This window comes from Polypterus senegalus, chromosome 12 (assembly GCF_016835505.1).
Source record: "Polypterus senegalus isolate Bchr_013 chromosome 12, ASM1683550v1, whole genome shotgun sequence".
Classification (NCBI taxonomy): Eukaryota; Metazoa; Chordata; class Cladistia; order Polypteriformes; family Polypteridae; genus Polypterus; species Polypterus senegalus.
The window spans coordinates 70,978,380-70,991,119 of NC_053165.1; the positions used below are offsets into that span (position 1 = coordinate 70,978,380).

A 12,740-nucleotide genomic window follows, 5' to 3' on the forward strand; every position below is an offset into this window, starting at 1 on the left:
AGCCCATTTCAGCCAACACAGGGCGCAAGGCAGGAACAAACCCCGGACAGGGCACCAGCCCACCGCTGGGCACACACACACACCAAGCACACACTAGGGATATTTAGGATCACCAATGCACCTAACCTGCATGTCTTTGGACTGTGGGAGGAAACCCACGCAGACACGGGGAGAACATGCAAACTCCATGCAGGGAGGACCCGGGAAGCGAACATGCAGGTTTCCTAACTGCGAGGCAGCAGTGCTACCACTGCGCCACCGTGCCGCCACGCTTTTGTTTCAGATCATTTAGTTTTAGAATTTTATGTGTTTGCCTTCGTGACTAGCCAGGGTTTGTAGGTTTTCCCCCTCTAGTGGCCATTTGTGGAAGTCACGAAAGAAGCTTTCTGACTTCCAGGCAGATTTATGCAGTGAGTGTGCTGTATAGGTGTGGATGAGTCCGTGATGATGTCCGTTGACATTCTCTCCAACACCTAAGGGACCTGATCCCAGTGACAGGCTCCAGACAGGCCTTCCTGAAGATTGGTTTGTAACAGAGTTGCTGGGTTTTCTTTTTATTGACATTTTGAAAGCAGGTTTTGATGTTTGCCATGGCTGTGTTGAAGCAGAAGGATTACGCAATTTCTGCTCCTTTGTCCGTCCACTGGTGCTTTCTTTACACCTTCTGAAGGGCTGCTGTCTCTAGAAGTGCTTCGTAAAGTAGAAACCGGTGGGCCGCTGACGCAGTTCTTTTGGGTGTTCTTCTCCCTTTCAGGTCAGAGACTGTTTGGAGAGAGCATCCTGGGCCTGACGCAGGGATCGGTGTCAGATCTGCTGTCGAGACCCAAGCCCTGGCACAAGCTCAGCCTCAAAGGTCGCGAGCCCTTCGTCCGCATGCAGCTCTGGCTGAACGATCCGCACAACGTGGAGAAACTGCGTGACATGAAAAAGATGGAAAAGAAAGGTAAGGTACCTGAAGGAAGACGGGCTTGGTATTTCTTCAAGTCGATATTTTGTTCCTCACAAACAATGGTATCAAAGAGCCGGAATTTAACTGACGTAACCACCGGGAGTCGGTGTGCATTTCTGGAGGAACTTGGAGCTCAACACCTCTGATACTCTTCATTTATCAAGATGGTAATTTGTCGTACAGATGTTTGTACAGGTTACTTTCGCCTCTCGGATTTAACAACTTAAACAAGGAATCCGCAGGGACTCAGAGTCCTTTGTTTACTTTCAGTGTCCACTGACTTCTCACTCGAACCCAATTTCACACAGCAAATGCACGTTTAGCAGTGGACTGTGAAAGTAAACAAAGGCCACCGGAAGAAGTTTTGAAGTCCCTGCGGATTACTCATTTAATTCGTCAAGTCCAAGAAAAAAAGCCGTGCGTAAGACAAATCGTCGTCTTGTCGATGCTGACAGAGAAGTACACGAAAAAAAGTACACGGTCCGTGTCTCTCTGTGTGGACAGTCCAAAAATGAAGGTGACCCTCCGGTGGTCACTGTTATGTCTGCAGTGCAGACGAGATCTGGAGTAACCAGGAGGAGGACGTGAATTCCAAATGGATATCAAAGATGAGAAATGAAAAGCATGAAACAAAGTCAACGACTTAAACAAAAGGTCGATACACACGTAGCACGAAGATTTTACCAATCGATAGAATAGAGATAGGAAGAGGAAACCCCGGGAGACCTTTTATACTGGTTACAACGCGGTAACAACATGTAAGCACAATGAAAATGGCCATTACCAGTGACAGACGTAACCACAAGGTGGTGCCTGTAAGCCCCAAACCTCAAACACAGTATCACCCAACATGATTCCAGGTTCTATTTGTCAACAACACGTTTCCACGAATTATTACGAGCGACATTCAACAAGTTTCCACACTTTTTTCTTATCTCTTATTTATTAGGAATTAGGAAAACAAATGACATCACTTTTCTACCCGATCACCTTCCTTTGCGATGCAGTTTTTCCAGCATCATACCAGTTTTTAATTCCTTCAGCAAAAATTCTTCTGTCTTAATGAATCAGTGGCAGGGTTCTCTGCATATCCGTCACACTAGTATGGCCATTTTTGAACACTTCAATCCACTCATTGACGACTCTACGAGACAGAACTTTATCCCCATACTGAGCACACATGCGGAGATGAATTTGTGTTCCCGGCACACCACCTGCCCACAAGAAGCGTATGACAGGACGCCGTTCCTCTTTATGAGTTTGGCAGCCATCTTTACCACAGGGTGATAATTCTGATACTAAACTGCAAGGACCTGCCAGACAGAACAAGTCACATGACACTCTCAGACACAACCAATCGCTGCTCCTCCCTCCCGCCTTTACCGTTTACAACAAAAATATAAAAGTGCAGAAACTTTTTCGAACTTCCCTTGTATATTCGACAAAACATCAATTTCAAAATACAATAAATAACCAATTTCTTCCCTCCCTCCTTCTTTCCTTCCTTCCTCCACGTTAGTGTCGCCCACTGCCTCCCGACTCTTGACTCCCTGAGGTGAGGCTGCGGGCATCTTTTGAATTCGACCTGGGAACTGTTTCCTGTGTCACGCTCAAGTCATCCGGTGCAAACCAGGGCAATCTTCCCGTGACGGTACCCAAGGAATGAGAAACTCCAATTCCCAGCATGCCTTGCGGGTGTCCTGACTGGGTTCAGCCCTGAGGAACTCTGCCACCTGCAGTATGGGGGGAACGAACTGCTCACAGCACCCATGTCCACTCGGCCCATCCACTATGGCTTCCTGGCCGAGCAAGAAACCCTCTTCCATACCGGCCACCTTGGCATTTACACAGACTGAGTCTGAGTGAAGATGCGAGTTCGCTGCATTCTTCCATCTCGCTTCCAGTGGGCCCTTAAACCCGTCACCGTCGGTAATGTTATGATGAGCACGACAGTAAGGCAGTACAATGGAGCAATCGGATGGTGCAAAAAGTGCCAAGTGCTTTTATTAAAATCAACAAAACAACAATCGAAAACAAAGTCCAAATTAAATAAAGTGCAGTGCCTTAGAATCCTTCAATAAATAAATAATCCCATAAAAACAGAAGTGAAGTGGAGGTTAAAATTCAATAGAAAAAAGTCTTCATTAAATACAGTACAACGAGGTTAAAACAATACTGGAAGCAGTCTCTTTAAAAACAAGCCTGGTGCATTCTTTAACTGCCTTCTCGCTCTCTCTCTCTCTCTCGCTCGCTCTCTCGTGCTCTCTCTCTCTCTCTCGCTCGCTCGCTCAATGCAGAGGGAGAGACTGAACACGTGCAGAAATCATTGGTGCGTACGAACCGGAAGGGAAACTGGTTTGTTCATCACCCGACTTTGCGGTCGTGAACAGATGCAAAAGTTTGGCGAAGTTTTTGGTCATAACCCGATTTTGTATGTGGTCCGAGAGATTCCTGACCCGAGGTTCCACTGTAATGGATTGGCACAATAAACGGGATGCTGGGTGGAAATGCCTGTAAATAATTTGTTCTCTTTATCTCTCTCTCTCACTCTCTCCTTGCTCCTTTCTTCCTTTACGTTCCTCTAGTTTAAATAGTGACAGTCCCGGATGTAATTGGTGGAAATCAACAGGTAATTTACGTCTTGGGGTTGTAGTCTCCCTTCATCATCCTTCCCCTTTTATCTTACGGGGACAACATTTACTGATACACACATATAGCACAGCAAACGGGACGATGAAAACAAAACGAACTCGGCACCGACAGAAATAAGTACTTCTTATTATGTAGCCTGGTCTTTATCCAGTGTAGGGATCCTGATGGAACAAAATCTCATAAAACGCTCCCTAAGCTCACGTTTGACATGATGCAGAACGATGAAGCGTACTTGGTCAAGTATCAAGTCTCATTTTCATTTTTTTGCCTTGTTTTGGTATCCCAAATGCAACTTTGCTGACGCACACATCCTCCGTCTAACTTTGCTCTTTTCTCTCTTCTTCTCCAGCCTACCTAAAACGGCGCTACGGTCTCTTGAGCACGGGTTCTGACAGCGACTCCCCCAGCACCCGATCCGACTGTGTCAGCCCAAGCATTCTGCCAGGAGACCTCTGCCACTTTGGCCAGGTGAAGAAGCCGCGCGTAGTCCTTGCGGCTGAAGAGAAGGAGGCCCTCAAGAAGGCCTATCTGCTGGAGCCTTATCCCTCCCAGCACACCATCGAGTTACTGGCCACCCAGCTCAGCCTCAAGACCAACACCGTCATCAACTGGTTCCATAACTACAGGTGAGTGTGGACCGTTGGGTCCCGTTTTATCAGTGAGCCACAGAACGTGCATACAGATAGGTCAGTGTTGGTGGACCGATGGGTGGGATGTCACTCATGTGGGTAGCTGCAGCTGAGAAGTGAGAACTTCTCTAAAAGTGAGAGGTGTTATAAGAAGAAGGCCATGCTGACTCAAGGTGAGACAGTAAAAGATTTAAATGGGGAAGGTTCAGGAGACAAGACGGGGTCGAGACCAGAAAAGTTGAAAAATAAACGATAAAAATACTGAGTTGTTACAAGGAACCGACAAATGAAAATAAGCAACGTGCCCCAATACGGTAATCCTAATATCGGAAATATGCAACACGAATCATACAGGATGAAGACTCTCAGGTGCAAAACGATATGGCGACTTGATAAAAGACGTTATCAAAATTCACCTTTGCACGTAATGATACGAAGCAAAAATGGATATGGAAATCTTAATCCTTGGGGTCCTAAATCCCGTACTTCATATTTAACGTGTGCCCAGACCTCACGGGAAAGGCAGCAGAATGACTTGAAAATGATGGAGAGGCGTTGGGGCCTCCAAATGTTACTATAAAGCAGGCCAGGACTGTCGGAATCTCAATTATTTGCTATTGTTTTATAGTTCAAAGCCATTTTTAGGAATTTCAACAACCGCAGATTGGCCAGACGTTGCATGTTTCGAACGTATAAAGTTCCCCTCATTTGTTTCTTCACTTTCTGAGTTTATGGGTAATTTCAAAAGAATTCACGAGAGCCTTCTGTTATTTCGTTTCTAACACTTTTTCCCTGATTCTTAGTCTTTGATAATTTTGGTACTTCTGATAGACAGGGCGGACTTACGGGTTTGGTCTTTGTGTGTTTTCTTGGCGTTTCTCTTCTTGTCACCTCCATTTCTACTTTCGTAGTTCATCCCACTGATAAACTATAACAAGGATCCCTCACCCCCAGAAGACTACCTGACGCAGCCCAAAGTGGGGAAAAAGTGGCTTAAGAGTTCAAAATTGGAAGAAATGTATTTAAGAAATGCCATACAAGAGAACGGATTACCACAAACCCCTGGCATACAGACAAAGGGGTAACAAATAATCCTTATAAATCAAAGATGGGCAAATTTTAGCTTTTGGGACACATGCAGCCAGTAGCGTCAATTTGTGTGGCCTCCATACAAATTCAAAACCTTTTTTGATTTTGTTAACAAAAATGACAACAACGTCAGGTTGAGTGGCCCACCCACAAGTTTAAAACTTTTGTGAATTTATTAATAAAAACTGCAAATTAAATACATAATCAGTGTGTGTTTTGGAACACGTGAACAAATGAGCAGGCTCGTTTATATATGTGTACAAGTGTAAGAAGTGGACTTAGACAGTAGAGTGTGTAACTGTATGCGTACACTGACGTTTCGATCGTACGTAGTCAGAAGACCGGATGCTTCGTAAGCACACGCTTTCTCGCATGTGTGTTTGGAACGTCCATTCGCCCGGCATCCTCCGAGTGCTGTATTAGAATTTCAAATTTTGTTATCCGTAACAATGTGTGCAACTTTGAAAAAATGTAAAATTGAAGCTGAACGGCGTGTTATTAACAAGCAATGGACATAAAGGTTATTTTCTTATTTATTTATGTTTTTACTAATGTTGAAAGTAAAGCAGTGAGCCTGATAGGCCACGACAGTGTGGCCGTTTCTAAGGAGTTCAATTTGAAGAGACATTTCCAAACTAAGCCTAATATGTTTGGAAATAATTTATTAGAAAATGAATTACAGCAAAAAGCTCATTTTATTTGCTACTTAGTTATATAGTTATGTAACTAATACATTTTGTATTTGTTAGTCATATAAACAGATAAATGTAATAAATAAATAAATGAATAAATGTGAATGACCGTTTAAATAAATAAATAAATAATGTGAATAACTGTTTAAATAAGTAAAATAAATAAATAAATGTGAATGACTCTTTAAATGAATAAATGTGAATGACTCATTAAATAAATAAATTAATGAATAAAAAAATGTGAATGACAATTTTAATTAATTACTTAATTTAGTTGTTTTTGTGTGAAAATAACGTTCATTTAGTAAATTTAGATTTTGTCACATGCGGTCCACTAGAGACCTTACAGATGTCAATGTGACCTTTGGGGAGAAAAGTATCCCCTTTGTTACAAATGAATTTGACGAAATAGGAAAATATAAGAAATGCACAAAAGAGAAAAGAAAGGAGTTGCCTAATAAGCAATCCACAGCAAACAAATCGCCAATACACAATCCAAGAGAAGAATCTGATGAACGGAGCGAAGCGTACGTAATAAAATAACAGAACACCAATACTTAGGGAACAAAAACTCCAGCACAAGTCATTGATCCGCTATTGGGCCTCCCCGGCTCACAGCCCTGTTTATAGCCGGAGTGACGTCAGGGTGGCCCCGCCTCCTAGGGTCCCACCGGCAAAATATAAGAACATTTAATGGGAGAAAACACAATTAGAGGGTCACAAATGAAACCAAGAGAAATAGCATGAAAAAAGTGAAACAGTTATTCAAAAATGAACGAGAAGTTCTCACAAAAGTCGTGTTCTGGTCACAGGTGGAGAGTGTTGAAGCATCCACTCAGGGCCAGTCGCCGGTGAGACAGTTTCTGTTTCAAATGTGTGCGCTGGGTTTCCGGATGATGAGAGTCATTTTGGGTACTTTCAAGGTGAGCAGGGGATCCTTCTAATGAGTTTACACATTGTAAATAAATGAGGCAACAAATCATAAAAAGGTCTGGGGTACCAGGTGATCCCTTTATAATGACGTGATAGTGGCAGAAGAGAGTCTCTTTGGGACTGACTCCAGGGGGCAGGTTCAGGAAAGTGAAATTGATGTCATAGGTGACTTCCTATCTGTTAGAGGGAGGAAAGGCATTAAGCGGCAGTGCCACCCCCTGGCTTGGAGTGTAACTACCAGTAGACGAGCCCTGAAGTTGTCTCACCTGCCCACGCGTGTAATGATGTGATCAGGGATCAGTGAACAGTTTGCGTTGCGACTTTTCTAACATATCAGGTAACGGGATTTTGTGTTTTCTTGGCAGATCCCGCATGAGGAGGGAGGTGCTCGTTGAGGGAATGCAGGACAACGACACCGACGCGGAGCCAGGCAACTACAGCAGCAGGTACTCCCACGGGACGCCCACTCCCCAAACCCCAGACTCGGACACCGAGGACAGGAAGCCAGTGTTCCCCGTGCACGGAGAAAGTTACCCCGCCATCCCCTCCCAGAGGCCGAGCTCGGTGCAAGTCAAGCAGGAGACTCCAGACGAGAAGGAAGGGCAGGACGAGGAAGAGGAGGAGGAGGTGCATTGCAGTCGGCAGTGCGTCTCGACCGGAGTGCAGTTTTCGAACCAACTGAAGAGTGAGAGTGAGGAGGAGGAGGAGGAGGCTGGCCCCAAGGAGGACTCCCACACGCAGGCCTGTCCCAAGAGTCAGCACCAGAAGAACGCAACCACCAGCGAGCTCCAGTCACGACTGTGCCAGACAGGCACGGGAGGCCCAGAAACGGACGCATCTGAGACACCAGTCTTGGACCCAGTCAGCTTCAAAGCAGCCTCTGAACCTTCTCGCAGCAGCCTGGAGGTGTCGCTCAACTCGCCGTCAGCAGCCTCCTCCCCTGGACTCATGATGTCTGTCTCCCCTATCCCGTCCTTCTCGGCGCCTATATCCCCCTCTCCACCCAGCACCACCACCACGGCCGGTGTGCCGAGCTCCGACTCCCAGGTGCCACCACAGAACTCCAAGCTGAAGAAGAGCACGCAGAGGCGCAACGAGAAGATGGCCAACTTGAACAATATCATTCACCGGCTAGAGAAAGCGGCCAATCGCGAGGAGACGCTGGAGTGGGAGTTTTGAAGGCCGCTGCGTCTGCTTCTCTTTTCTCTTTCTCTTTCTCCTTTGGCCGAGAAGAAAGCAAATTCTCTCAGAGAAGCCTCCATGCGCTCGGACTCGAAGGGTCTCGAAGGTCGGCCGTCGGCAAGGAGTTTAAACAAACGATAAAAAAAAAGAGACCTCCCTCTCCTGTTCCTCGTTTTAACACTAAAGGATACTACTGAAGATTAATTTTAGAAGAACAAATTATTTATAAACTCGTTTTAGGTATTTTAATAAAGGATTTTACTTGTACGGGAAAAAAAAATATTTAACAGCCCTAGCTGTTTTGTTTTAAGAAATGAGAAATTTAAAAAAACAAAAAAAAAAACTTCACCTTGGAGACTTTTGCAGCCGATGTGTCATAAAATGCACACGTGAGTCCTGTCGTTTGCCACTGGATGAGATTAAAACGTTTAAAAAAAAAAAAAGACGTTTATTGAAAAAGCCATCTACAAAGCACTATACTTCTTTAAAAAAAAAAAAAAAAATTTGCTAATTTTTTGGAATAGCCGTTTTTTTCAAGTTTTGTCTTTAAGACGTCACGGTTCCAAGCTACGTAGCGAATGGAAAAATTTTTTGATCGATGATTTTGACTGTGGGATAGTCCTAAAGACTCTAAATAGATGACACTGCTTCTGTATTTAGTTTCTTGGTGATCTTTTTGAAGCCTTTGTAACACGGAGTGTCCTGTGTGGTTCTATATGTTGTAGAGATGTCTGCAGTTGCCTCTTTTTCTCTCGATGAGATGTAGCATGGTACCCCCTCCACCCCCATGACCCCCCACCCCACCACTAGATAGTGACCTGTGATGAACTTCAAAAAACAAAAACTGATAAAATCGACGCTCTCGTCACGGCGGAGCTTCTACTGTCTTAGAGACTGAATTTGGGTTCATTTATTTGTTATTTGTTCTTTTTTTAAATTCATGTTGTACTGTGAAGGCACCCCTGGAAATAAAGCGAGGGGCGATAAAGGCCACGGAAAATAGTCGACGCACCGTTGGGCCGAGCTTGTCTTGCTCGTGTCACGCCACAAACTTTCTACTCTTCTATGCATTATCTGTGGGGGTCTCGGGGAGGCGGGGAAGGGAGTGCCGCACCTATCGATTTAAAAAAAAAAAAATGTTGCCCTAAAATTTCACCCGTCTTCTCTCACTTAGCTAAACGAGACCCCCGTCCGACCCGTGTAACACAAATCAAGTGAAGTCGCCCACCGGACTGAGAGCTCACTGTGGCCAGCCGAGGTGTCCACTCTTCAGTTTTGTCTTTTCCATTTAAAAAATTTTTTTAAAAATGTGCGTTTTTATCTTCTCTACGGCTGCACTTTTCCACATCCTTTTAATAAGAGGCGGTAGGAAAACTTGTCGAAAACCCAATCCCACCGCTGCCAGCTTTTTGGGACGGCTTAGCTTTTAGCCACGCGTGGGGGCTTGACGGACTGAATGGTCTCCTCTTGTTTGTCAGGTTTCTCATGGATCAGGGTGCGCTCTAAAAAAAACCCCAAAAAATCACGAGATTATTTCAGGAGGGGGTGGGACACCAAAATTCTCAAAATGGTTGAAAAAAGAAAACGTTCAAAAATGCTCTCCCGGAGATGTCGAGGAAACATTTGCTGCACTCCTCTAATGTTACCATGACTAGCACCTCCAGGATTTCTTCCACGATAGCCAATCTCCTTCCCTTTGGTCTCAAACTGAGGGAATATGAGGAAGGAAAAAGCAACAACCTCATCTTTTTTCGGTCAAAAACTCTTTGACAGCGTTGGTGTGAGCAGGTGTGTTGCCGTTGTGCAAAATCCCATTTTAGGCTTTGCAACTTCTCCAGATGTTTGTTTCCTGGGTTTACTCTACGGTAGCAAATCTTCTTCCTTTCCATCTCAGTTTTAATTTCGGGATCTGAGGAAGCAAGATCTGGCAAATACGAGGAGCGAAAAGCGACAACTTTTTACGGTTTTTAGTCAAAATCTCTTTGACGACGTGGTGTGTGAAGGTGTGTTGTCCTGGTGTACCACTTCTCCAGATGTTTTTTTTTCCTGGATTTTTTCCCCGGAACTCAATTTGAATTTTCGGGAACTAAGGTAACAAGATATGGTAAATATGAAGAATGCAGAACGATCAGCCTCATCGATTTTGGTTGACACCATGGTGTGAGCGGCTGTGTGGTCCTGGTGCATAATCCAGTTTTAGCTGCACCACTTCCCTAGATGTTTTTTTTTCCTGGAATTCCTCCACTTTAGCAATTCTTCTTCCCTTCAGTCTCAGTTTGAATTTCAGGAACTAAGGTAGTGAAATCTGGCAAATATGAAGAATACAAAGCAACAACCTCATCATTCTTGGTCAAAAACTCTTTGACACCGTGGTGTGTGTAGGTGCTTTGTCCTGGTGCACCACCACTTGTTTTATTTCTTTTTCCTGGATTTCTTCCATGGTGGCAAATTTTCTTCCCGTTTGACTCGGACTTGAATTTCCAGGAATGAAGGGAGCGAGATCTGGCGAGCACAAAGGATGCAAAGCAACAACCTCATCGTTTTGGGTCAAAAACTCTTTGACGCTGTGGTGCGGTATACTGGTGCATAATCTAGTTTTGGGTTTGTCGCTCCTCCGGATGTTTTTTCCTGATGTTCTCCTGTGGATGCCTCAGCGGTTTGATGCGATGTCACTAAAGAAGGCCCTGTCCAAACTCTCTATTGACGGTTGATATCAAAACAACATGGTCATCATTGTCTCTGCCAAATCCGCCATGTTTGCTTGAAGGAAGAACAGAAATCAGCCGAGGTTTGTGTACAGCTGTACAGTCGATGGCAGACGTACGCACCCGATCAGCTGCTCGTGGTACAAATCAGTGGTGGTTGGCATTCAGCACCCCCTACTCCCAGGCTATTGACCGATTTTGGGAATTTTAGGTCCCCCCACCCCCACCCCATATTTGTGGTTATTTTTCATGCATTTGAACGATTTTATGCCTTGATGGGTTGCAGAGATTACACACGTGGCCCCTAAACGTGTCATGGGTTCATAGCCCTGTGGACAGAGCCCCCCCATGTTTGTGTGCAACTTCTAGCGCAGTCCACACACGCTTGACGTCACAAAGTCGGCTCACCGGTGCGCCCCATGAGACGGCAGGCAGTCCAATTACCCAGGGTGCAGTTGACCAATTTTGAGAATTTTTAAGCCCCCCAGCCTCATGCGCTGCCCTCCACAAACCCTAACCGTAACCCTCATACGTTGCCCTGCACTAAAATCGTCTTTCATATTAAGCACCTTCCCCGGGCTGTGCCGATGGCATATGTAAGCTAAGCAGTTATTTAGGGGTCCACCATACCCCACCGAGGAGAAGGTTGAGGGTCCCAAAAGGGTTAGACTAAGCCCCCGCTTGTCACCGACTATCCTTCTGTCTTCCAGTACTCAGGGGAGCAAACACGCCTGTCCCGTCCATGCTTGGAGGGGGGGGTGTACAGGACGGGGGGAGCCCACCCATCCCAGAACACGCTCGGCCACCTCTTGAAGACCACAAGTCGACCTGCTGGGGCAAACGCTAGCAAAGACCAAGGGTATAGCGCCTTTCACAACGTCCTTTGTCACAGACTGAGGGTCTTCAGCACATTTCACAATGAAAGCTGCTCTCCCCCCCCTCCCCATAGGGTGCTTAAGGCAAGACTTACAGAGTGGGCATATAGCGCCTTTCACCATAACGTGGATGAGGTCTTGCGTAATGGTTAATGGTAAAGCCTTCAGGGGCAATGGTGGTCCAGGAGCACTTTGATGTTTGCTAGAGGTGGTCACTGTCGATATTCTGTAATGGGGAATGGGTGGGTGTGCCACGCCTCTCCTGGACCACGGCCCGTTCAGTTAAAAACAATTTTGGCACGTTAGGGAGGTGAATCGACTGAATGGAGTGCCCAGGTGGTCTCCCACTTCGGGGCACCAATGTCAGGCGAGGACGTCACTCCCCCCCAATCTCCTACAATCCCACCGCCCCCACCAACTCATCACCTTTGTATTCACATTTTTGATTTTTTTGGACACTTTGCTTTGGTTTGCAGTTCACCAGTGGACTGACTGCTGTGATGTTCGATGTCTCCATCCGTCGCCTTCTTTCTGTTTCTGTAACGGCCACGACAAGCTTGTGGTGCGGAGATTCCGATGTTTGTACATACCTATAAATATATGCACAGAGTATAAAGAAGTACAGAAAGACATGCGTATATAAAAAACAAAAGAATTAGATTTTCAAAGCTGCATTGATCTTAGTAAAATGGATTCTGATTACTTGACGTGTCTGCCGCCGTGCTGTTTCTTTTGACTGCGCGTGTCGCTTTACTGTACGCCGACTGTGGGAAGCAAACCCGGAATGTGGCTTAGGAATTGTGTGTGTGTGTGACCGGATTCTGGATCTTTCCAGGCTGGAGGGTCCGATCCCCACTCTTGGTGTGTGTGTTTTACATGTATGTTAATGTATGTTAATTAGTACAGTGTGGAGGCGGGCCTTATGATTGGTATCCCCCCACCCCCCATGGATTCTGAATGTTATATTGTGTGTCTTCTCTCTTCTCATCCTCTTCCTCTTCCTCCTCCTCTTCCTTTTACAGCCACAGCGAGCC

The 12,740-nt window shown here is 45.5% G+C and overlaps 1 protein-coding gene across 1 annotated transcript in view; it reads left to right on the top strand.

Annotated features, from left to right (window-relative positions):
- The window catches only part of LOC120540491 (homeobox protein cut-like 2), a 10,025-nt gene extending 1,397 nt beyond the window's left edge, over positions 1–8,628 (top strand). The window contains exons 2-4 of the mRNA XM_039771330.1: positions 755–943; positions 3,951–4,227; positions 7,310–8,628. Coding sequence (XP_039627264.1) covers positions 755–943; positions 3,951–4,227; positions 7,310–8,123 — 1,280 coding nt within the window. The 3' untranslated portion in view covers positions 8,124–8,628. The remainder of the gene's footprint in view (positions 1–754; positions 944–3,950; positions 4,228–7,309) is intronic.
- The last annotated feature ends 4,112 nt before the right edge of the window (positions 8,629–12,740 follow it).